The sequence below is a fragment of the Cherax quadricarinatus genome, chromosome 30 (genome assembly GCF_038502225.1).
Source record: "Cherax quadricarinatus isolate ZL_2023a chromosome 30, ASM3850222v1, whole genome shotgun sequence".
NCBI lineage: Eukaryota > Metazoa > Arthropoda > Malacostraca > Decapoda > Parastacidae > Cherax > Cherax quadricarinatus.
Genome location: NC_091321.1, coordinates 24,737,014 through 24,763,851, shown reverse-complemented (window position 1 = coordinate 24,763,851; position 26,838 = coordinate 24,737,014). Strand labels below are relative to the sequence as shown.

The 26,838-nt window shown below is 38.8% G+C and overlaps 1 protein-coding gene across 5 annotated transcripts in view; it reads right to left on the bottom strand.

Annotated features, from left to right (window-relative positions):
• The window catches only part of LOC128692714 (glycerophosphocholine phosphodiesterase GPCPD1), a 237,459-nt gene that overhangs the window by 44,589 nt on the left and 166,032 nt on the right, over positions 1-26,838 (bottom strand). For 4 of the 5 annotated variants that reach the window (XM_070090010.1, XM_070090012.1, XM_070090013.1 and 1 more), the window contains one exon: positions 8,175-8,240. The exons of the other annotated variant lie outside the window; for it this stretch is intronic. In XM_070090010.1, coding sequence (XP_069946111.1) covers positions 8,175-8,240 — 66 coding nt within the window. The remainder of the gene's footprint in view (positions 1-8,174; positions 8,241-26,838) is intronic. 5 annotated transcript variants of the gene reach the window in all.

The window sequence follows — 26,838 nt, the reverse complement described above, 5'->3', positions numbered from 1 at the left end:
TTTCATCAGAGCTGCCTCCTGGTGTTATTACTGCAACAATATTATTTGCTATATTCCTCCATTTTAGGTGCCTTAAGTTGAAATCCCCCAGGAGCAAGTTGTTGGGTGCAGGAGCTGGAAGATTTTCCAGACAGTGGTCAATTTTTAACAGCTGTTCCTGGAATTGCTGGGATGTTGCATCCGGAGGCTTGTAGACTACCACAATGACTAGGTTTTGGTTCTCGACCTTTACTGCTAAAACTTCCACTACATCATTTGAGGCATTAAGCAGTTCTGTGCAAACAAGTGACTCTGCAAAGTACAGGCCAACCCCTCCCTTTTGCCTGTTCACTCTGTCACATCTGTATAGGTTGTAACCTGGGATCCATATTTTGTTGTCCAAGTGATCCTTTATGTGGGTTTCAGTGAAAGCCGCGAACATTGCCTTTGCCTCTGCAAGCAGTCCACGGATGAAAGGTATTTTGTTGTTTGTTGCTGTATAGTGAATAAATAACAAAAATAATCATAAAAATTTATTGGTGCCTAGCAGTGGAAGGCTAAGGTCAACCAGTCGATGGAGTTGGACTACAGGCAGCATAAAAAAAGCTAATTCACCTGTTTACCATTAAACCACTCAGTAACAATATTTTTACTCGCCTCAAATGATCCTGATATTAATGGAACATTATCAGATATAAAAAGTACAGTGGACCCCCAGTTTACGATATTATTTCATTCCAGAAGTATGTTCAGGTGCCAGTACTGAACGAATTTGTTCCCATAAGGAATATTGTGAATTAGATTAGTCCATTTCAGACCCCCAAACATACATGTACAAACGCACTTACATAAATACACTTACATAATTGGTCGCATTGGGAGGTGATCATAAAGCAGGGGTCCACTGTAAAAGTAAAACTGCCCTATACTACAAGGGGTTCAAATAACAATACACAGCAATATACAGTAGAAATACACAAAAGACACCATTTATACACTGTGAGTTTGTTTTGGTGGTGTTGCAGTAAAACTGTACTCTTACTAAATGGTAAAATCAATAAACTTGAAAACATGAAATATTTTTAAAAGAGCTAGAAAAAACATCACAAATCAATATGCAGTCCTAGCATTGTTTCACATTAAATTTAGTGCATTTTTAGCTCGTTTTAGGCAAGAGTCTAGTGCTATTTGAAAATTTCACTTGGCAACCCTGCCAGGCAACTACATTTAAGTTTATTGAGGCATAGGTACACATAAGTACAATTATCACACACAGTGTAAATTACCTAGGATAACCAAAAAAAGTCAGACATGGTGACTTATTTCCATTGGCAGTCCTTGTAATATAATATTGTTTAATACAGTGGACCCTCAAGTAAAGGCATCATTGATTAGCGCCAAAATCGGACAACGGCTCGCTTTGGCTTGAAAATATTGGCTTGGCTAACGCCAAATAACTCAGTTAAGGATTTTTGTCCCAAACATGTCTGTACGGCCTGAGCGGGCCCGGCCACTCCATGACTCCGTGTACAGCCTGTGTGCCATTGTTTACAAAGCCAGTGAGGACGATTCCACGCGTACATGCGGTATATTTTGTATTCATTATTTTTAGTGCTTGTAACTGCTAAATAAGCCACCATGGGCCCCAAGAAAGCTTCTAGTGCCAGCCCTGTGGTAAAAGGGGTGAAAAATACTATTGAATTGAAGAAAGATTATTGCAAAGTATGAGAGTGGAGTGCGTATCTCGGAGTTGGAAAAGTTATATAACAAACCCCATTCAACCATCACTACTATCTTGGGCAACAAAAAGGTGATCAAAGAGGCTGTTGTTGCGAAAGGTGCAAGTATGCTTACAAAACAGAGATCGCAAATGCTCGAAGATGTGGAGAATCTGTAGGTGGTGTGGATAAACGAGGAACAATTATCAGGAGATAGTGTTTCTCAGTCAATAATATGTAAAAAGGCAAGGCAGTTGCATGATAATCTCAAAGAAAATGCCTCCAAATAGTGCTGCTATTGATGAATTTAAGGCCAGCAAAGGCGGTCTGAGAGATTTAAGAAGCGTAGTGGCATACACAATGTGATAAGGCACGGTGAGGCTGCCAGCAAGTCCAAGGTCCTGGAATGGATTAAGGATGTATACCAAGGTACCACTGTTCTGACAAAAAAGCGGCTGAAAAATATGTTCAGGACTTCAAGGGGTACATAGAGGCAGAAAAATTCAAACCCTAAGAAGTGTTCAATTGTGACAAAACAGGCCTCTTTTGGAAGAAAATGCCAAAGAGGACCTACATTACTCAGGAAGAAAAGGCACTCCCAGGACACAACCCTATGAAAGACAGGCTAACTCTCATGTTTTGTAGTAATGCTAGTGGGGATTTCAAAGGGAAGCCTTTACTGGTGTATCATTGGAAATCCCAGTGTGTTCAAGAAAAACAGTGTCGTCAAGAGTAAATTGTGTAATGTGGAAGGCAAATAGTAAGGCATGGGTCACAAGGGACATTTTCCTTGATTGGTTCCATGAGTTTGGCCCCAGTGTGAAAAAAATACTTCCTGGAAAATAAATTGGAACTCGAGTGCCTCCTGGTAATGGACAATGCTCCTGCTTATCCTCCAGACTTGGAAGAACAAATGGTGCAGGAGTTTTGTTTCATTAAAGTGAAGTTCTTGCTCCCTAATACCACTCCTCTCCTCCAGCCTATGGACCAGCAGGTCATTTCAAATTTCAAAAAACTGTACACCAAAGCTGTGTTTCAAAAGTGCTTTGAAGTGACCTCAGACACTGAACTGATCCTAAGAGAGTTCTGGAAAGATCACTTCAGTATCCTCAGTTGCATAAACCTTATAGGTAAGGCTTGGGAGGGAGTGACTTACAGGACTTTGAACTCTGCTTGGAGAAAATTGTGGCCACAATGTGTACAAGAGAGGGATTTTGAAGGGTTTGGGGTTGACCCTGAGGAGCCTATGCCAGTTGTGGAATCTACTGTGGCATTGGGGAATTTCATGGGGTTGGATGTGAGTTTGGAGGATGTGGAAGAGTTGGTGGAGGACCATGAAAAGAGCTAACCACTACAGAGCTGCAAGACCTTCATCTGCAACAGCAAACAGACCACAGCTCATGAAACTGCTTCAGAGGAGGAGGAAGAGAGATGGAGGAAGGTGCCTTCTTCAAAGATTAAGGACATTTTTACAATGTGGACAAAGGTGCAAACATTTATGGATGAACATCACCCTGACAAAGCTGTTGCAGGCCTTGTTGGCAACACGTACAATGACAATGTTGTGTCCCATTTTAGGGAAGTTTTAAAGCAACGCCAGAAACAGACCTCTCTGGAACATTTTTTTGGAGCGACAGGGGTCCAGAGACTCTTAAGCTGGTCCTAGTGGCATTAAAAAACAAAGGGAAGTAACCCTGGAAAAGGCCTTGGTACCTGAAGTCCTTATGGAAGGGGATTCCCCTTCTAAACACTAGTACACCTCCATCCTCTTCCCTCCTCCCGTCTCATCACTCTTCAATAAATCTTCAATAAAGGTAAATATCATTTTCGTAATGTTTTATTCTGCATGCCTCATTGTTTCCTGTGTAGGGAAATGTATATTTCAATTAAAAATTTTTTTTTTTCAATACTTTTCGGTGTTGGGAATGGATTAATTGGATATCCATTATTTCTCATGAGGAAAATTAATTTGGAATTAGTCAGATTCAGGTTTAGTCACTCTCTCTGGAATGGATTAATTATGAAAGCTGGGAGTCCACTGTAAATGGTGCAAAGGTGACATTAAAACAATATCTAAAGATGGTTGACACAAACCCATTACCAGTACAGTATGCTTGAAATATCAGTAAGGGGCAGCTCCTCTCATAACGACCAATTTGCTAATTGATCTACTCTTAGAAACAGAATTCGGTTGCTAAGTGAGGAGCACTTGTAATGCCTCGGGCTTAGCATAACATTATTACTGTAGATACCGTTTATCTTCTTTTTTTTTTCAAAAATCTGCCAGTAACAACTGGAGGACTTCCTCGACACCAGAGCGTCTTGTTTGCTGTAAAATGTGGTATTTACTCCATCACATCCATAAATATTTTTATTTTTCATATCTCACTGTCAAAAACATCAATGTAGGTGTCTGTAATTTTTTTAGATATAATCAATCCCTGAGTGATAGCAAAAAGGAGGATTTATTATTTGGTATGCTTGGGTTTAGTGTGGGGTTTTAACCGTTTCAGGGTCCGTGCCGTAGTTCTAAGGCTTTAAGTTCTGGGTCCAAATCATAGTTCTATGCCATGAGCTCAGTTCACTCAGATAAGCTGGGAGTGGTAAATTTGGGCCAAGATGCAAGAGAATACATCTATGTGGTAAGTGTGCACCACATAAAACAAATCCTGCAGCACACAGAACATAATGAGATAAAAAAAACAGACTAATTTTGGATTAACAGACACTTTGCAGTGTTTTGTCGTGTTTCTTATTTTTAGTTGTATTTGCAATTTCTTGGTCTCATTTGATAGAATGGAAGACATACAATAGAAATAGAGATGATTTTAATTGGTTTTAGTACTGAAAATGGCTTGAAACTGAAATCAAAGTAGCCGAAACGTTAAATTTTTGCCAATGTTCAAGAGTAAACAAATGACCATCATGCATCTAATATGCATCAGCTTGTGGGTCTAACATACTTTCACGAATGTGGTGATATTATTTATACAATTATTACAACATTGCATAACAGTAAATCTTCCATTTTTTGGTTTGAATAAAAAATACATTATGTGAATAAAAAATAAAATTGGAATTCATTTGTAAAGCCTGAAAATGTAACTAATGAACAGAGGAAATGGTAGTTTAGTGCCAGGAATGTCTGCATTGTTTATTCTGGATCCTATTTTGAAATTGGAATATTTTGAACTTTGTGTTAAATTGGTCAAATTACCAATATCTGATCACTTTATTGGGTAGTTGAAACAGTTGACTTGGCAATTTCTTGTGCTCAATTTATAAAACAGAAGTAATACTAACGAAGTGGCTAAGAATTTGGTCGACTGGAATAATATAATTGGCCTAAAGTGGGAGTCAAAGTAGGCAAAATTGCCAATGTGTAAATGTCGCTGATGCATCAAAACTCGTGAGAGCATAATTTTGTAAATTTCGTAGTTTTTTTTTATTACCTTCAGAGAAAGATTCTCTACCATTTCATAAGAAATTTTTTTTTTTTTTTTTTGAAAATTCTTAGACCCTGTGGACAAGTCTCAGATCTTGGGTCTAGATCCTGAAAAGGTTAATAGTACCTCTGGTATTGTACCATCTTGTAACATGGCTCCAGGCTCCAGAGTCACAGGTTTTGGCCAAATCTGTGAGAAAGAAACCCCACCAATGGCGATATATTACATACTGTACTTATTCCTTCTTAATCAGTTTAAATTGTGGTAAAGTGTGTGTAAATGTAGAAAGTTGAAAGTGAACACAGAGAAGAGTAGTTGAAAGTGAACACAGAGAAGAGTAAGGTGATGAAGGTATCAAATGATTTAGATAAAGAAAAATTGGATATCACATTGGAGATTGTATGGAAGAAGTGAATGTATTCAGATATTTGGGAGTTGACTTGTCAGTGGATGGGTTTATGAAGGATGAGGTTAACTGTAGAATTGATGAAGGAAAAAAGGCGAGTAGAGCGTTGCGGCATCTGTGGAGACAAAAAACTTTATCTATGGAGGCCAAGAAGGGAATATTTATGTTAATTTATTCTACTGTGGGGTGTGTATTTATCATGTTTATATGTTTCGTAGCGTGTTTCTTATATAATTTTGAAAAAATATCATAGATGGATTAATCAAAATGTCTATATTAATGTAATATATGACATTTAATGCACCTCAGAGTGATTATTAGTGCGTGTTATTATTATTCTTATTAATATGGCATCAAGACTAGTAAGACACTCTTAGTGATTTTAATGTGTACGTGCATGCCAGCACATTGTGCAAGTTCATTTAGGTACAGGTACACATATAATTACCAGAGTATATATAAAATATGAAACAACTTTAAAACACTTGAAATTTTGGAAAATTTCCAGACATAATGGAGAGTCGTGCTCATGGAGAATGTAAACAAACCGGGTGGCCTGTGGTGACGATATTAGAAAGTCAGGTAGGAGCCGCCTTACAGTAAGTTTTGGTCATAATATGAAATGTCCATTTTAGCAATGTTGTAAGGCGAAATGCCATAAAGCGGGGCCCAACTTTAATGTGTCCAAAACAGTTGGCATTCTCTCCAAGATACATTATTAAGTACCAGAAACAACACTACTTGCATTGTACTTTTCACTGATCTACCTCTATCTCGTCTATTCTATTTGTGCCTGGGGATCCACAACAGCAAATCATATTAAGCCAATAATAACTCAATAAAAGACCGCAGCACAAATGATCACATAGTCCACTGCTAGACAATCCCCCTCTCCCCCGCTCTTCAAAGACCTAAATCAACTCGCTATACAAAGCATTCACTCTTACTACTGTGCATCCTACATTTACAGAACATTAAATTCTAATATTAATCCTGACCTGAAGCACTTTCTTGATAATTGCAACAGGACCCACAGACATAATACTTGGCATAAAAATCTCTATGACATACCCTTGTCTGGCTAAATCTCTGTAAAAATTCAATGTACATAAAAGGGCCCAAAATTTGAACTCTGCCAGAAATCTCTAGAGCCATTGTCTCGGCCTGCATCTTCAAAACTACCATTAAAAAACACCTTCTCTCCCTAACATATTCCAACATCAGTTCAATATGTGAAAACTAAATATCCATATTTTCATTGTCACTAATATATGGAACACAATATAATCTTCATCTTAATACAGTGAAACCTCGGTTTTCACTTGCCCTGGTTTTCGTCGGATTCAGTTTTCAACGACTTTTTTCATCAGAATATTGTCTCAGTTTTTGTCCGCTGTACTGAACGTGTCCGTCAGCCCACACCCACACAAAGCATCCCACGCATGCATTCTGAGTCAGTAACTTTGTTTCTCGTCGAGTGAACATTACCCTGCGCATTCATATGAAACATTTTGTAATAATCCATTTTTTTTGTGCTTGTTTATTGAGTGCGACTGCTAAATAAGCCACCATGGAGCCAAAGAAAGTTCAGAGTACCAGTCCTTTGATAAAGAATGCAAGAAACATGATAGAATTCAATGGTGGTAGAGGGTGGTAGTGATGGTGGTAGAGGGCAGTAGTGATAGTGGTAGAGGGCAGTAGTGATAGTGGTAGAGGGCAGTAGTGATGGTGGTAGAGGGCAGTAGTGATAGTGGTAGAGATAACCTCTCCCCTCCTTGCTGTCTTCCATATGCCAACAAGTCTCTTCTATTTAGGTAAAAGTAATTTAAATGTTCATTTATCCATTTCATTAGTGCTTTATATTTATTTCTCATTGTTTTCTATATGTAACACTATAGTAACTCTCTATAAAATGTATTTTTTGTTAATACTTTTGGGTGTCTGGAACGGATTAATTGGATTTACATTATTTCTTAAGGAAATTATTGCTTCAGTTTTCATCAAATTCGGTTTTCATCACTCTCTCTGGAACGAACTAAAGACAAAAACCGATGTTCCACCGTATCTGTAATCCTGAAAAACCATTAAAACACTGAATGTGTTCACATTATGTTAATATGCTATGTCTAGTTTTAATTAGTGTGTAAGCATTAGTATTGGTCAGCCCAAAATGTTCAGGCATGTTAGCGTCTTTCTTTGTATCTAACATTTTATAAAATGTAAATCACACATTGCAACCTTTGCAAAGAAGTAAAATTGTATTGCATTCATTTTAAAAAAACAAGATACTCATATCAATTCAATATTCCAACAATTAGTACAATTATCTTTCAATAATATAAGTATAGTAGTAGTAGCAGCACAAATTATCCACAATATTCAAACAAACATTTTTAATTGGATGTCCCTGCTTTGATGAAAATCAGCTGCTTTAATAGGAAATATTTAAGTATACTGAGGTTCTACTGTCAATAAAGCATTAGGGAAAGTTATTAAAATTGTTTGCACACAGCACTAGAGAAAAGCTCAATAACTAAATGGATGGACAGATGAAGACTGAGGCTCAGAGGGTTAATAAAGAGGAATGATGACACTGGATGCTTTCTTGAGGGGCTGCTAACATACCATATCTTCATGATCACAGTAAGTGAGGATGTCGCATGGTGTGCCTTCTAAGAGATGACTCAGATCCTGAGGGTTAGAGAGAATACACTACACTCAGCATGAGCACTTAGTTTAGTGATATACCCAGTTGTTGCTCTGGGAGATGGGAGGGAGGGACACTTTAAATACTTGAGGGGGGTGCAAGATACCCAAAAAATAATAAGCAAGAAAAAGGTGTTCATACATTGCTATTAGATTTACAATTATTTTATAAGACGAAGAAAAAAAAAAGCATCTTTTCCTGCTAAGCAGCACAAAGCATGAAGAACAGCTCTAAGCAACTTCCCAGTAATAAGTAATGTGGGGGCTGTTTCAAAGATACAAGTTATAAAGATTAGCTTCCTACCACTTAAATCCGTAAGAGAATCATTCAATCACCAGTTCATGAGCAGCAGAGATCTGAACAAGTATTGCTAACTTTTCATATATTACACTGTATGAAGTTTAAATATAAATTTGTTAAATCTTTAGTATCTTATGAGGCCTCTCAAACAAGGACTGATGACTATAATATCTCAATGTATTTACAAAAACAGTGGAGTTATTTTAATAAAATATGCTGTAAGATACCTTAACAGAGCTCCTGCTCTTCATCAGCTCGTTACAATGATGTAAAATTTTCATTCACTAATGATGTCACCACAAGGTTCAAATACAATACAGTAATAAACAAAACTAACCTAAAGTTGGCATTTATTACAGTACAACCCAGAACTGATGTTGGCAGCATCATTATCAAGGGAAAAGATGTTCAGAGTCGGCAAATAATCACCACACACAATGTCAGACATTAGAGAATCAATTCTGATATAGAGCACACTGCTGTATTTGTCAAATTTCAAGTTAACATGGCAAATTTGTTGTTCTTTGCAACTAATTCAAACCATCCATTTTCAATGTCATAGGTCACATGGTCCTGTAGCAATGATTTTATAAAATTTTGAGTTACAAAATAAAAGGTCATCATTGAATCCAGCTTCCCCAGAAGGATGACTGTGATACAAATAAATGCTCTGAATATCCAACCACATGCTACTTGACAGCCTCACAGTTAAGCAGAAAAATTATAATGAAGTTCTATTTTGAGAAGGGAAATCTAGCCTCATATGCCTCTTTACAGTTCTGGTAGATAGATCTGATTTTTTCCTTACTGACAGGATTCTATATTTTTTTGCAATTATTTTTTTTCCAGTGACAGCTGTAGAAGATTAATCCTAGTAAGGTATTCATGGGTGTGGGTCATGAAATAAAATTGTGATAAGCCTCACATTCACTTCAATGAACGTTACTTAGTATGTTCCTCAATACTGACAATAAATTTTGATAAGGACGATTATATTTTAAACTTGGTCTTCAGTGTGAACAGCATATCCAGGCATAACAGATAAAGGTTATTTCTAGAAGCACACCTCTTTTGGGTTACTAACCAATGGTGGACAAAACTTACTAATACTTGTCAAACTTGAGTCTCGCATAACCTCTGAAATGACCTTACAAAAAGTGTACAAGAAACCAGCACAAACCTAAGATAATTTTCAGAATTGTGTTAACAAGCTACAGGTGTGTAAAGGTAGAAAGTTGAAAGTGAACATAGATAAGAGTAAGGTGATGAGGGTATCAAATGATTTTTGATAAAGAAAAATTGGATATTACATTGGAGGGAGGGAGTGAGTATGGAAGAAGTGAATGTTTTCAGATATTTGGCAGTTGACTTGTCAGTGGATGGGTTTATGAAGGATAAGGTTAACCACAGAAATGAAGGAAAAAAGTAAACTGATCATCTTGTTTGTTACACATTGTAATGCAACAAATTTGTACAACTATAATGCTTCAAAATCAAAATGTTCAAATTTCAATGTTTCAAATACTACTCAATTGTACTTCATATTGTAAATTGTTTACGGTAATTTTTACCACTGAATCTATCATTGCTTAGTTAATTTTAAGCCTGCCCATAATGCTCTGCATACAAGGGGCTTTTGGCATGTACACCTAACTACTATAATTCCTTGTACAACTATGTATCATGTCCAAATAAAATAATATATATATATATATATATATATATATATATATATATATATATATATATAGATAGACACATATATATATATATATATCTACACATATATATATATATATATACACAGATATATATATATATATATACACATATATATATATACACACACACACATATATATATATATATATATATATATATATATATATATATATATATATAAACATATATATATACACATATATATATATATATAGATATATATATATATATATATATATATATATATATATATATATTAGGTTGGTAGACAGCAACCACCCAGGGAAGTACTACCGTCCTGCCAGATGACTGTGAAACAAAAACCTGTAACTGTTTTGCATGATGGTAGGATTGCTGGTTCCTTTTCTGTCTCATAAACACTCTAGATAACAGGGATATCTTGCTACTCCTACTTACACTTTGGTCACACTTCACAGACACGCACATGCATATATATATATACATACATCTAGGTTTTTCTCCTTTTTCTAAATAGCTCTTGTTCTTCTTTATTTCTTCTATTGTCCATGGGGAAGTGGAAAAGAATCTTTCCTCCGTAAGCCATGAGTGTCGTATGAGGCGACTAAAATGCTGGGAGCAATGGGCTAGTAACCCCTTCTCCTGTAGACATTTACTAAAAAAGAGAAGAAGAAAAACTTTATAAAACTGGGATGCTTAAATGTGCGTGGATGTAGTGCGGATGACAAGAAACAGATGATTGCTGATGTTATGAATGAAAAGAAGTTGGATGTCCTGGCCCTAAGCGAAACAAAGCTGAAGGGGGTAGGAGAGTTTCAGTGGGGGGAAATAAATGGGATTAAATCTGGAGTATCTGAGAGAGTTAGAGCAAAGGAAGGGGTAGCAGTAATGTTAAATGATCAGTTATGGAAGGAGAAAAGAGAATATGAATGTGTAAATTCAAGAATTATGTGGATTAAAGTAAAGGTTGGATGTGAGAAGTGGGTCATAATAAGTGTGTATGCACCTGGAGAAGAGAGGAATGCAGAGGAGAGAGAGAGATTTTGGGAGATGTTAAGTGAATGTATAGAAGCCTTTGAACCAAGTGAGAGAGTAATTGTGGTAGGGGACCTGAATGCTGAAGTAGGAGAAACTTTTAGAGAGGGTGTGGAAGGTAAGTTTGGGGTGCCAGGTGTAAATGATAATGGGAGCCCTTTGATTGAACTTTGTATAGAAAGGGGTTTAGTTATAGGTAATACATATTTTAAGAAAAAGAGGATAAATAAGTATACAAGATATGATGTAGGGCGAAATGACAGTAGTTTGTTGGATTATGTATTGGTAGATAAAAGACTGTTGAGTAGACTTCAGGATGTACATGTTTATAGAGGGGCCACAGATATATCAGATCACTTTCTAGTTGTAGCTACACTGAGAGTAAAAGGTAGATGGGATACAAGGAGAATAGAAGCATCAGGGAAGAGAGAGGTGAAGGTTTATAAACTAAAAGTGGAGGCAGTTAGGGTAAGATATAAACAGCTATTGGAGGACAGATGGGCTAATGAGAGCATAGGCAATGGGGTCGAAGAGGTATGGGGTAGGTTTAAAAATGTAGTGTTAGAGTGTTCAGCAGAAGTTTGTGGTTACAGGAAAGTGGGTGCAGGAGGGAAGAGGAGCGATTGGTGGAATGATGATGTAAAGAGAGTAGTAAGGGAGAAAAAGTTAGCATATGAGAAGTTTTTACAAAGTAGAAGTGATGCAAGGAGGGAAAAGTATATGGAGAAAAAGAGAGAGGTTAAGAGAGTGGTGAAGCAATGTAAAAAGAGAGCAAATGAGAGAGTGGGTGAGATGTTATCAACAAATTTTGTTGAAAATAAGAAAAAGTTTTGGAGTGAGATTAACAAGTTAAAAAAGCCTAGAGAACAAATGGATTTGTCAGTTAAAAATAGGAGAGGAGAGTTATTAAATGGAGAGTTAGAGGTATTGGGAAGATGGAGGGAATATTTTGAGGAATTGTTAAATGTTGATGAAGATAGGGAAGCTGTGATTTCGTGTATAGGGCAAGGAGGAATAACATCTTGTAGGAGTGAGGAAGAGCCAGTTGTGAGTGTGGGGGAAGTTTGTGAGGCAGTAGGTAAAATGAAAGGGGGTAATGCAGCCGGGATTGATGGGATAAAGATAGAAATGTTAAAAGCAGGTGGGGATATAGTTTTGAAGTGGTTGGTGCAATTATTTAATAAATGTATGGAAGAGGGTAAGGTACCTAGGGATTGGCAGAGAGCATGCATAGTTCCTTTGTTTAAAGGCAAAGGGGATAAAAGAGAGTGCAAAAATTATAGGGGGATAAGTCTGTTGAGTATACCTGATAAAGTGTATGGTAGAGTTATAATTGAAAGAATTAAGAGTAAGACGGAGAATAGGATAGCAGATGAACAAGGAGGCTTTAGGAAAGGTAGGGGGTGTGTGGACCAGGTGTTTACAGTGAAACATATAAGTGAACAGTATTTAGATAAGGCTAAAGAGGTCTTTATGGCATTTATGGATTTGGAAAAGGCGTATGACAGGGTGGATAGGGGGGCAATGTGGCAGATGTTGCAAGTGTATGGTGTAGGAGGTAGGTTACTGAAAGCAGTGAAGAGTTTTTACGAGGATAGTGAGGCTCAAGTTAGAGTATGTAGGAAAGAGGGAAATTTTTTCCCAGTAAAAGTAGGCCTTAGACAAGGATGTGTGAAGTCACCGTGGTTGTTTAATATATTTATAGATGGGGTTGTAAGAGAAGTAAATGCGAGGGTCTTGGCAAGAGGCGTGGAGTTAAAAGATAAAGAATCACACACAAAGTGGGAGTTGTCACAGCTGCTCTTTGCTGATGACACTGTGCTCTTGGGAGATTCTGAAGAGAAGTTGCAGAGATTGGTGGATGAATTTGGTAGGGTGTGCAAAAGAAGAAAATTAAAGGTGAATACAGGAAAGAGTAAGGTTATGAGGATAACAAAAAGATTAGGTGATGAAAGATTGGATATCAGATTGGAGAGAGAGAGAGTATGGAGGACGTGAACGTATTCAGATATTTGGGAGTGGACGCGTCACCGGATGGGTCTATGAAAGATGAGGTGAATCATAGAATTGATGAGGGAAAAAGAGTGAGTGGTGCACTTAGGAGTCTGTGGAGACAAAGAACTTTGTCCTTGGAGGCAAAGAGGGGAATGTATGAGAGTATAGTTTTACCAACGCTCTTATATGAGTGTGAAGCGTGGGTGATGAATGTTGCAGCGAGGAGAAGGCTGGAGGCAGTGGAGATGTCATGTCTGAGGGCAATGTGTGGTGTGAATATAATGCAGAGAATTCGTAGTTTGGAAGTTAGGAGGAGGTGCGGGATTACCAAAACTGTTGTCCAGAGGGCTGAGGAAGGGTTGTTGAGGTGGTTCGGACATGTAGAGAGAATGGAGCGAAACAGAATGACTTCAAGAGTGTATCAGTCTGTAGTGGAAGGAAGGCGGGGTAGGGGTCGGCCTAGGAAAGGTTGGAGGGAGGGGGTAAAGGAGGTTTTGTGTGCGAGGGGCTTGGACTTCCAGCAGGCATGCGTGAGCGTGTTTGATAGGAGTGAATGGAGACAAATGGTTTTTAATACTTGACGTGCTGTTGGAGTGTGAGCAAAGTAACATTTATAAAGGGATTCAGGGAAACCGGCAGGCCGGACTTGAGTCCTGGAGATGGGAAGTACAGTGCCTGCACTCTGAAGGAGGGGTGTTAATGTTGCAGTTTAAAAACTGTAGTGTAAAGCACCCTTCTGGCAAGACAGTGATGGAGTGAATGATGGTGAAAGTTTTTCTTTTTCGGGCCACCCTGCCTTGGTGGGAATCGGCCAGTGTGATAATAAAAAAAAAAAAAAATATATATATATTGGCAGTTTGGAGGGATATGTTGTGCATCTTTATACGTATATGCTTCTAAGCTGTTGTATTCTGAGCACCTCTGCAAAAGCAGTGATAATGTGTGAGTGTGGTGAAAGTGTTGAATGATGATGAAAGTATTTTCTTTTTGGGGATTTTCTTTCTTTTTTGGGTCACCCTGCCTCGGTGGGAGACGGCCGACTTGTTGAAAAAAAAAAAATTATGTATATATATATATATAAATACATATTATAAAGTTTTTCTTCTCTTTTTTAGTAAATGTCTACAGGAGAAAGGGTTACTAGCCCATTGCTCCCGGCATTTTAGTCGCCTCATACGACACGCATGGCTTACGGAGGAAAGATTCTTTTCCACTTCCCCATGGACAATAGAAGAAATAAAGAAGAACAAGAGCTATTTAGAAAAAGGAGAAAAACCTAGATGTATGTATATATATATGCATGTGCGTGTCTGTGAAGTGTAACCAAAGTGTAAGTAGGAGTAGCAAGATATCCCTGTTATCTAGCGTGTTTATGAGACAGAAAAAGAAACCAGCAATCCTACCATCATGCAAAACAGTTACAGGTTTCTGTTTCACAGTCATCTGGCAGGACGGTAGTACTTCCCTGGGTGGTTGCTGTCTACCAACCTACTACCTATATATATATATATATATATATATATATATATATATATATATATATATATATATATATATATATATATATATATATATATATATATATATATATATATATATATATATATATATATATATATATATATATATATATATATATATATATATATATATATATATATATATATATATATATATATATATATATATATATATATATATATATATATATATATATATATATATATATATATATATATATATATATATACATATATATATATACTATATACATACTGTATATATATATATGTATATATATATATGTATATATATATATGTATATATATATACAGGAGGGCCCCGCTTTACGGCGTTCCGCTTTACGGCGTTCCGCTAATACGGACATTTCAAATTATGACCAAAACTCACTATACGGCTCCCCCCACCTGACTTTCTAATACGGTCACCGTGCCCCACCCTGTTTGTTTACATTCTCCATGAGCTCAGTAAGCACTAAGTCTCTCCATTTTGTCTGGAAACTCCAAAATTTCAAATGTTTTTAAAAGTTATTTCATATTTTATATATACTCTGATAATTATACTTATGTATACCTGTACCTAAATAAACTTACATACATCGAGTCATTTAAATGTCGTATATTACGTTAATATACACATTTTCATTAATCCATCCATGATATTTTTTTCAAAATTATATAATAAACACGATGCATAACATATAAATAAGATAAATACACCCCACAGTAGAATAAATAAACAAATGTGAGATGTGAGCAGACGACTTGCACAAGTGGTGATAATAACAATACTGAGTCTCATTAAATGTCGTATATTACGGTAATATACACATTTTCATTAATCCATCCATGATATTTTTTTCAAAATTATATAATAAACACGATGCATAACATATAAATAAGATAAATACACCCCACAGTAGAATAAATAAACAAATGTGAGATGTCGTAGCAGACGACTTGCACAAGTGGTGATAATAACAATACCGAGTCTCATTAAATGTCGTATATTACGGTAATATACACATTTTCATTAATCCATCCATGATATTTTTTTCAAAATTATATAATAAACACGATACATAACATAAAAAGATGATAAATACACCCCACAATAGAATAAATAAACATAAATATAAGATGTGGGAGCCACATAACTTGTACAAGTGACGGCAAGAATAACATTTTCTCTAATCTAACATAAGAGTAAATGTGTTACTGGGGGTAACTGTAGAAAATTATTCCTTTCGTATGTATGTAAGTAAGTTTATTCAGGTATACACAAATACAGTTACATAGATTATCATACATAACATACGTGTAGAGAACCTAGGATAACCCAAAAAAGTCAGTGTGACTTATTTCCATTGCCTTCACTCAGAGCTTCATTTCTTCTCAAAATGATGTTACATGAGAATGGGAGTGTTCTTCTTTATTAATTCTACCGTATCAATGTAGAGACAACCTGTACACAATGTAACTTGTACACAAACCAGACGTGTACATTTCGTTTGTTTACAAAACTTACCTTCCCCTGGTTTGTTTACATAACTGCGCCTGCCCCCTCTCATGTACTCATTCTTTCTCTCTCTCATTTATTCGTTTTATCTCATTTACTTACTCCTGACCCTACATTAAGACTACAAATATTTTAAGGTAAGTAATGAGTGAACTGTATATACATTTTATCGCTCTGGGATGCTTAAATATCATAGAATAGTATGTGTGGGTGGGGTGGCCTGGTGAGGCTATTACAATACATACCACACTTGATTTCTTACAATAAATACTACTTGTCTCACCCTAGATTAAGACTATAAATATTTTAAGGTAAGTAATGAGTGCACTATGTGTGTATTGTACCTTTTTATTGTTTTTTGATGCCTGGTTCTATTGCTAACTTAATATATGTTAGTGTAAACTTGTTATCTAGTGTTTGTATGCATTTATAAGTGGAAAAAAAGGGTGTTCCACTTTACGGCGATTTCCGCTTTACGGCGGTAGCCTGGAACCTAACCCGCCGTATAAGTGGGGCCTTCCTGTACTGTATATATATATACTATATATATATATATATATATATATATATATATATATATATAATTATTATCACACTGGCCGATTCCCACCAAGGCAGGGTGGCCCGAAAAAGAAAAACTTTCACCATCATTCACTCCATCACTGTCTTGCCAGAAGGGTGCTTTACACTACAGTTTTTAAACTGCAACATTAACACCCCTCCTTCAGAGTGCAAGCACTGTACTTCCCATCTCCAGGACTCAAGTCCGGCCTGCCGGTTTCCCTGAACCCCTTCATAAATGTTACTTTGCTCACACTCCAACAGCACGTCAAGTATTAAAAACCATTTGTCTCCATTCACTCCTATCAAACACGCTCACGCATGCCTGCTGGAAGTCCAAGCCCCTCGCACACAAAACCTCCTTTACCCCCTCCCTCCAACCTTTCCTAGGCTGACCCCTACCCCGCCTTCCTTCCACTACAGACTGATACACTCTTGAAGTCATTCTGTTTCGCTCCATTCTCTCTACATGTCCGAACCACCTCAACAACCCTTCCTCAGCCCTCTGGACAACAGTTTTGGTAATCCCGCACCTCCTCCAAACTTCCAAACTACGAATTCTCTGCATTTTATTCACACCACACATTGCCCTCAGACATGACATCTCCACTGCCTCCAGCCTTCTCCTCGCTGCAACATTCATCACCCACGCTTCACACCCATATAAGAGCGTTGGTAAAACTATACTCTCATACATTCCCCTCTTTGCCTCCAAGGACAAAGTTCTTTGTCTCCACAGACTCCTAAGTGCACCACTCACTCTTTTTCCCTCATCAATTCTATGATTCACCTCATCTTTCATAGACCCATCCGCTGACACGTCCACTCCCAAATATCTGAATACGTTCACCTCCTCCATACTCTCTCCCTCCAATCTGATATTCAATCTTTCATCACCTAATCTTTTTATCCTCATAACCTTACTCTTTCCTGTATTCACCTTTAATTTTCTTCTTTTGCACACCCTACCAAATTCATCCACCAATCTCTGCAACTTCTCTTCAGAATCTCCCAAGAACACAGTGTCATCAGCAAAGAGCAGCTGTGACAACTCCCACTTTGTGTGTGATTCTTTATCTTTTAACTCCACGCCTCTTGCCAAGACCCTCGCATTTACTTCTCTTACAACCCCATCTATAAATATATTAAACAACCACGGTGACATCACACATCCTTGTCCAAGGCCTACTTTTACTGGGAAAAAATTTCCCTCTTTCCTACATACTCTAACTTGAGCCTCACTATCCTCGTAAAAACTCTTCACTGCTTTCAGTAACCTACCTCCTACACCATACACTTGCAACATCTGCCACATTGCCCCCCTATCCACCCTGTCATACGCCTTTTCCAAATCCATAAATGCCACAAAGACCTCTTTAGCCTTATCTAAATACTGTTCACTTATATGTTTCACTGTAAACACCTGGTCCACACACCCCCTACCTTTCCTAAAGCCTCCTTGTTCATCTGCTATCCTATTCTCCGTCTTACTCTTAATTCTTTCAATTATAACTCTACCATACACTTTACCAGGTACACTCAACAGACTTATCCCCCTATAATTTTTGCACTCTCTTTTATCCCCTTTGCCTTTATACAAAGGAACTATGCATGCTCTCTGCCAATCCCTAGGTACCTTACCCTCTTCCATACATTTATTAAATAATTGCACCAACCACTCCAAAACTATATCCCCACCTGCTTTTAACATTTCTATCTTTATCCCATCAATCCCGGCTGCCTTACTCCCTTTCATTTTACCTACTCCCTCACGAACTTCCCCCACACTCACAATTGGCTCTTCCTCACTCCTACAAGATGTTATTCCTCCTTGCCCTATACACGAAATCACAGCTTCCCTATCTTCATCAACATTTAACAATTCCTCAAAATATTCCCTCCATCTTCCCAATACCTCTAACTCTCCATTTAATAACTCTCCTCTCCTATTTTTAACTGACAAATCCATTTGTTCTCTAGGCTTTCTTAACTTGTTAATCTCACTCCAAAACTTTTTCTTATTTTCAACAAAATTTGTTGATAACATCTCACCCACTCTCTCATTTGCTCTCTTTTTACATTGCTTCACCACTCTCTTAACCTCTCTCTTTTTCTCCATATACTCTTCCCTCCTTGCATCACTTCTACTTTGTAAAAACTTCTCATATGCTAACTTTTTCTCCCTTACTACTCTCTTTACATCATCATTCCACCAATCGCTCCTCTTCCCTCCTGCACCCACTTTCCTGTAACCACAAACTTCTGCTGAACACTCTAATACTACATTTTTAATCCTACCCCATACCTCTTCGACCCCATTGCCTATGCTCTCATTTGCCCATCTATCCTCCAATAGCTGTTTATATCTTACCCTAACTGCCTCCTCTTTTAGTTTATAAACCTTCACCTCTCTCTTCCCTGATGCTTCTATTCTCCTTGTATCCCATCTACCTTTTACTCTCAGTGTAGCTACAACTAGAAAGTGATCTGATATATCTGTGGCCCCTCTATAAACATGTACATCCTGAAGTCTACTCAGCAGTCTTTTATCTACCAATACATAATCCAACAAACTACTGTCATTTCGCCCTACATCATATCTTGTATACTTATTTATCCTCTTTTTCTTAAAATATGTATTACCTATAACTAAACCCCTTTCTATACAAAGTTCAATCAAAGGGCTCCCATTATCATTTACACCTGGCACCCCAAACTTACCTACCACACCCTCTCTAAAAGTTTCTCCTACTTTAGCATTCAGGTCCCCTACCACAATTACTCTCTCACTTGGTTCAAAGGCTCCTATACATTCACTTAACATCTCCCAAAATCTCTCTCTCTCCTCTGCATTCCTCTCTTCTCCAGGTGCATACACGCTTATTATGACCCACTTCTCGCATCCAACCTTTACTTTAATCCACATAATTCTTGAATTTACACATTCATATTCTCTTTTCTCCTTCCATAACTGATCATTTAACATTACTGCTACCCCTTCCTTTGCTCTAACTTTCTCAGATACTCCAGATTTAATCCCATTTATTTCCCCCCACTGAAACTCTCCTACCCCCTTCAGCTTTGTTTCGCTTAGAGCCAGGACATCCAACTTCTTTTCATTCATCTGTTTCTTGTCATCCGCACTACATCCACGCACATTTAAGCATCCCAGTTTTATAAAGTTTTTCTTTACAGGAGAAGGGGTTACTAGCCCATTGATATATATATATATATATATATATATATATATATATATGTATATATATATATATATATATGTATATATATATATATATATATATATATATATATACAGTGGACCCCCGCTTAACGATCACCTCCAAATGCGACCAATTATGTAAGTGTATTTATGTAAGTGCGTTTGTACGTGTATGTTTGGGGGTCTGAAATGGACTAATCTACTTCACAATATTCCTTATGGGAAAAAATTCGGTCAGTACTGGCACCTGAACATACTACTGGAATGAAAAAAGTTCGTTAACCGGGGGTCCACTGTATGTATGTATGTATGTATGTATGTATGTATGTATGTATGTATGTATGTATGTATGTATATATATATATATATATATATATATATATATATATATATATATATATAAATATATATATATATATATATATATGTATATATATATATAGTATATATGTATATAGCAAGTAACCCCTTCTCCTGTATACATTTACTAAAAAAGAGAAGAAGAAAAACTTTATAAAACTGGGATGCTTAAATGTGCGTGGATGTAGTGCGGATGACAAGAAACAGATGATTGCTGATGAGGATAACAAAAAGATTAGGTGATGAAAGATTGAATATCAGATTGGAGGGAGAGAGTATGGAGGAGGTGAACGTATTCAGATATTTGGGAGTGGACGTGTCAGCGGATGGGTCTATGAAAGATGAGGTGAATCATAGAATTGATGAGGGAAAAAGAGTGAGTGGTGCACTTAGGAGTCTGTGGAGACAAAGAACTTTGTCCTTGGAGGCAAAGAGGGGAATGTATGAGAGTATAGTTTTACCAACGCTCTTATATGGGTGTGAAGCGTGGGTGATGAATGTTGCAGCGAGGAGAAGGCTGGAGGCAGTGGAGATGTCATGTCTGAGGGCAATGTGTGGTGTGAATATAATGCAGAGAATTCGTAGTTTGGAAGTTAGGAGGAGGTGCGGGATTACCAAAACTGTTGTCCAGAGGGCTGAGGAAGGGTTGTTGAGGTGGTTCGGACATGTAGAGAGAATGGAGCGAAACAGAATGACTTGAAGAGTGTATCAGTCTGTAGTGGAAGGAAGGCGGGGTAGGGGTCGGCCTAGGAAGGGTTGGAGGGAGGGGGTAAAGCAGGTTTTGTGTGCGAGGGGCTTGGACTTCCAGCAGGCATGAGTGAGCGTGTTTGATAGGAGTGAATGGAGACAAATGGTTTTTAATACTTGACGTGCTGTTGGAGTGTGAGCAAAGTAACATTTATGAAGGGATTCAGGGAAACCGGCAGGCCGGACTTGAGTCCTGGAGATGGGAAGTACAGTGCCTGCACTCTGAAGGAGGGGTGTTAATGTTGCAGTTTAAAAACTGTAGTGTAAAGCACCCTTCTGGCAAGACAGTGATGGAGCGAATGATGGTGAAAGTTTTTCTTTTTCGGGCCACCCTGCGTTGGTGGGAATCGGCCAGTGTGATAATAAAAATAAAAAATAATATATATATATATATATATATATATATATATATATATATATATATATATATATATATATATATATATATATATATATATATAAATATAAATAAAGGGAAGGGGACAAGAGAGATTGTAAAAATTATAGAGGAATAAGTTTGCCGAGTATACCAGGAAAAGTGTACGGTAGGGTTATTATTGAAAGAATTAGAGGCAAGACAGAATGTAGAATTACGGATGAGCAAGGAGGTTTTAGAGTGGGTAGGGGATGTGTAGATCAAGTGTTTACATTGAAGCATATATGTGAGCAGTATTTAGATAAAGGTAGGGAAATTTTTATTGCATTTATGGATTTAGAAAAGGCATATGATAGAGTGGATAGGGGAGCAATGTGGCAGATGTTGCAAGTGTATGGAATCGGTGGTAAGTTACTAAATGCTGTAAAGAGTTTTTATGAGGATAGTGAGGCTCAGGTTAGGGTGTGTAGAAGAGAGGGAGATTACTTCCCGGTAAAAGTAAGTCTTAGACAGGGATGTGTAATGTCACCATGGTTGTTTAATATAATCATAGATGGGGTTGTAAAAGAAGTAAATGCTAGGGTGTTCGGGAGAGGGGTGGGATTAAATTATGGGGAATTAAATACAAAATGGGATGTGATACAGTTACTTTTTGCTGATGATATTGTGCTTACGGGAGTTTCTAAAGAAAAATTGCAAAGGTTAGTGGACAAATTTGGGAATGTGTGTAAAGGTAGAAAGTTGAAAGTGAACATAGAAAAGAGTAAGGTGATGAGAGTATCAAATGATTTATTATTATTATAATCAAAAAGAAGCGCTAAGCCACAAGGGCTATACAGCGCTGCAGGGTAGGGAAGGAAGTGAGGGTATTGGGCGGCAGAAGGGAGGAGGGATGATCAGTAGGTTACAGAAAACAGCGGGGCAGGGGATAGTACAGGGTAGAGGGTAGCAAGAGATTGAGGTAGAAAGGGCTGAAGGTATCAGAATTTGTGAAGTCAGTCAGTCAGTTGTCAAAAAGTCAATGAGAGAGTCCGGATGAAAGGTGGGTCCATCAGCGAGAAGGGAAGGTAAAGAGAGAGCAGCGGAGCGAAGACGACGACAGAGGTAAATTCTGCGTGCTCATTGATAAAGTGGGCAGTCCAACAGAATGTGGCTGACTGATAATGGAGCCTGGCAATTCTCACAGAGAGGAGCAGGGCGCCTCTCCATGAGATATCCACGAGTAAGACGAGTATGGCCAATGCGAAGATGGGAGAGAGTAGTCTCCCAACCTCGACACTGGTGATAAGAAGATGGCCAGTAACCCATACTCGGTTTAATAGATTGAAGTTTGTTACTGAGCAGAGTAGACCAACGTTGTTGCCAACGGGTATGAAGGTGGGAAGATATTGCAGCAAAATAGTCCGTAAATGGAATACCTCTATATGAAACTGGTAGGTCATGTACTGCTGACTGCGCAGCAGTGTCTGTCTGTTCATTGCCCTGTACGTCAACATGACCAGGGACCCAACAAAAAACAATATCTTTATGCTTGGTAAAGATGTGGCGTAGCCAAAGTTGGATACGGAGGACTAAGGGGTGAGGTGTATCAAATTTCTGTATAGCCTGTAAAGCGCTAAGGGAGTTTGAGACAACCACAAATGATGACACAGGCATAGATGCAATACGGATAAGTGCTGCAAGGATGGCATACAATTCAGCAGTAAAAATACTAGCCGAAGATAGTAAATGCCCTCGTACGACGCTGTCCTGAAACACTGCTGCGAATCCTACGCCGTCAGAAGACTTAGAGCCATCTGTGTACACAGCAATGGCATGAGAATGAGAGTGGAAGTGGTCAAGAAAAAGAGAGCGGGAAGCAACCATAGACAGTTGGGCTTTTGAGCAAGGGAGAGGGAAAGAACAGACTCGAACAGCTGGAACTTCCCAGGGGGTTAGGGAAAAGTGAGATGCTACATGAACATAGAAAGGTGGTAATTGAAGAGAAGACAAGAGCGAATGAAGGCAGAGAGAGAAGGGATGGAGTAAACAGGGGCGGCAAACAAATAAAGAATGTCTACTAATATCAGTGACCATTCTATAAATGGAAGGATTGCGGAGATCATGAGAGCGTACATAGTAGCCAAGGCAATGGGCATCACAGCGATCGGATAAGGATGGAACGTTCGCTTCTTCATAAAGGCTCTCAACAGGGGAAGAGCGAAAAGCACCAAGGCATAAACGTAATCCTTGGTGATGGAAGGGGTTAAGGCTAGAGAGAGTAGCAGGAGATGCCGCTGAATAGATCTGATCACCATAATCAAGTTTCGATAAAATGAGGGTGGAATATAGGTGAAGGAGGGGTCGACGATCAGCTCCCCATGAAAGATGAGCAAGGGTTTTAAGAAGGTTCAGCCGGCTGTGACAAGTTGCCTTCAGAGAGGTAATGCGAGGTTTCCAGGATAACCTATGGTCAAATTGGAGGCCCAGAAACTTGACTGTATCACGTTCAGGGATAGCGGAGCCACAGAGGTACAAAGGATGATCGGAGATGACAGAACATCTAGTGAAAGTAATTTGGTGGGTTTTAGTGCTGGAAAATTTAAACCCATGTGTGATGGCCCAATTGGAAACACGGTCGACTGCATGCTGGAGAGAAACTGTAATGAGGTGACAGTCAGCGCCTGCACAGGCAATAGCGAAGTCATCAACATAGAGTGGTGACCAAATATTTGATGGAAGACTAGAGACCAAATCATTAATAGCAAGGAGAAAAACTGTTGTGCTCAGAACACATCCCTAGGGGACACCTTCAGCTTGGATAAAGTCTGGGGAGAGCACATTATTAACCCGAACACGGAAATGTCTATCAGTTAAAAAGTTCTTAAGGAAGGATGGTAGATTGCCTCGGAGGCCTAAGGAGTGGGCTTGGGCCAAAATATTATACCTCCAAGTTGTGTCATATGCCTTCTCAAGGTCAAAAAATATCGCAATAACTGAGTGGTTATTCGCAAAGGCATTACGAACATACGTATCCAAGCGTAGTAAGGGGTCTATGGTAGAACGTCCCTTACGAAAGCCATATTAACGAGTGGAGAGACTGTTGTGTGTCTCTAAATACCACACTAAACATCTATTTACCAGGTGTTCCATCACTTTGCAAACTGCACTGGTAAGAGCAATGGGACAATAGTGGGAGGCTTCATGTCCCGTAGTGCCTGGTTTGCGGAAAGGGAGAACAATGGCAGATTTCCACAGCTGTGGAAGAACTCCTTGTGACCAAATAAGATTGAAAAGGCATAATAGGACTGCAAGGGCTGACTGATGTAATGTTGTAGCATACGAATATGAATGTCATCGGGCCTAGCTGCCGATGATCGGCAAGCTGAGAGTGTTGCCTCCAGTTCTTGAAGCGTAAAAGGCACATTATACTGTTCTTCTCTGAGAGAAGAAAAGTCCAAGGGTGCTAACTCTCTGGCAGACTTTGAGGAAAGAAACGAGGGGCATAGATGGAGCCCCTGAGATATACGGACCAGATGAGTGCCAATTTCATTGGCAACATCTAGTGGGTTTGCTATATCTACACTGGCAACCCGCAGAACAGGAGCCGGGTCAGGAGAATATTTACCACTCCGTTTTCGTACTTTTTTCCAGACTGCACTCATAGAGGAAGCAGAGGTGATGGTGGAGACATAATCTCGCCAGCAAGTGCATTTAGCATCACAGATGACACGGCGAGCGATCCCACGCTGCTTAAAATCAAGAAGTCTCTCCGTGGTTCTATTGTAATGGTACCTGCCCCATGCAGCGCGTTTCAAACTTACTGCGCGAGCACAAGCAGGAGACCACAAAGGCACACATTTCTGAGAATGCCTGCCCGAAGTTTGGGGTATGGAATGAGAAGCTGCGGTTAAAACGGAGGACGAGAAGAGGTGTAAAAGTTCATCAATGGAGGACGAAGAAGGAACCTCACTAAAAACAGTTAGTTGTGAGTAAAGGTTCCAATTTGCCTGATCAAATTGCCAGCGTGGGATACGAAGAGGTGGTGAATATGAAGGGGAAGTAAGAATGATTGGGAAATGATCGCTGTCATGTAAATCCGGGAGAACAGACCAGGTGAATTCTAATACGGCGGAGGAAGAGCAGACTGAGAGATCAATGCAAGAGAGAGTGTGAGTCCAAGGATCAAACATGGAGGGGGTGGGTGGCAAGAAAAGCCTCTAACTAAATGCCACAGGAATCACAGTGAGACCCCCCCCCAGAGGAAATGATGAGCATTAAAATCGCCAAGTAACAGGATCGGTGGCGGTAATGACGAAACAAGAAAGGCAATATCCGGAAGAGATAATGCCCGAGAGGGAGAGAGATATAAAGAACAGAGCGTATACCACCTATGCAAGTGGATACGGGCTGCTGTGTAACGCAGCGAAGTACGAACAAATAGCTGATGGTACGGAATATCAGTGCGTAGAAGAAGGGCACTTTCATTAAAGGTCCCATCAGGAAATGGATATGAAGAATACAATAAATTATAGCCTGAGATGGGAGAGATAACAGCAGAGTGTAATTTTGGTTCCTGTAAGCAAACACCAACAGGGGAAAACTGGGAGAGTAACATCTGAAGCTCACCCCGATTACCCCTGAGGCCGCGTATATTCCACTGTAAATAGGCCATGATTGGCAATGATAAAGATACTTGAAATCCGCAGGCAAGGGTTCCTACGGACTAGAGGGGTTAGAAAAGTCCACATGTGGAGGCAGCGGAAAACGTTCAAGCAGCGAAGGAACGGTGCGCTGTGAAGAAAGGAGTTGCGCAGATGGAGGAGAGGAGAGAGAAGGAACAGAGGGTGGATCAGTGTCCATTGATGGTTTGGTCTCTGCAATATATTCAGAGATTGCTTCAAGTGTTTCGGAATTCAGAGACGTCGTATGGGAGACAATACTGGAGATGGTAGGGGGAGGATGAGTAAAGATTGGAACTGTAATGGACTGTACCAAGGTAGGGGAGGGCGAAAGGGTGGAGGGAACTGGAGAAGAAGTGTGGAAGGGGACAGAAGAGGCAGAAACCTGGGAGGTGGCAGAAGAGGAAGAAACTTGGGAGGGAACAGAGGAGGTAGGTATAGTACGAGGAGGGTGGTGAACCACTACACTTGTAACAGAGCCAGTGAGAGGGGAAGAACCCGGTACAGAGACAGGAAGGTAAAATGAGGAGGTGGAAGAAGGGAAGGAGGGGTTAAGGGACCTTTTTTTGACTTCTGAGAAGTAGAGG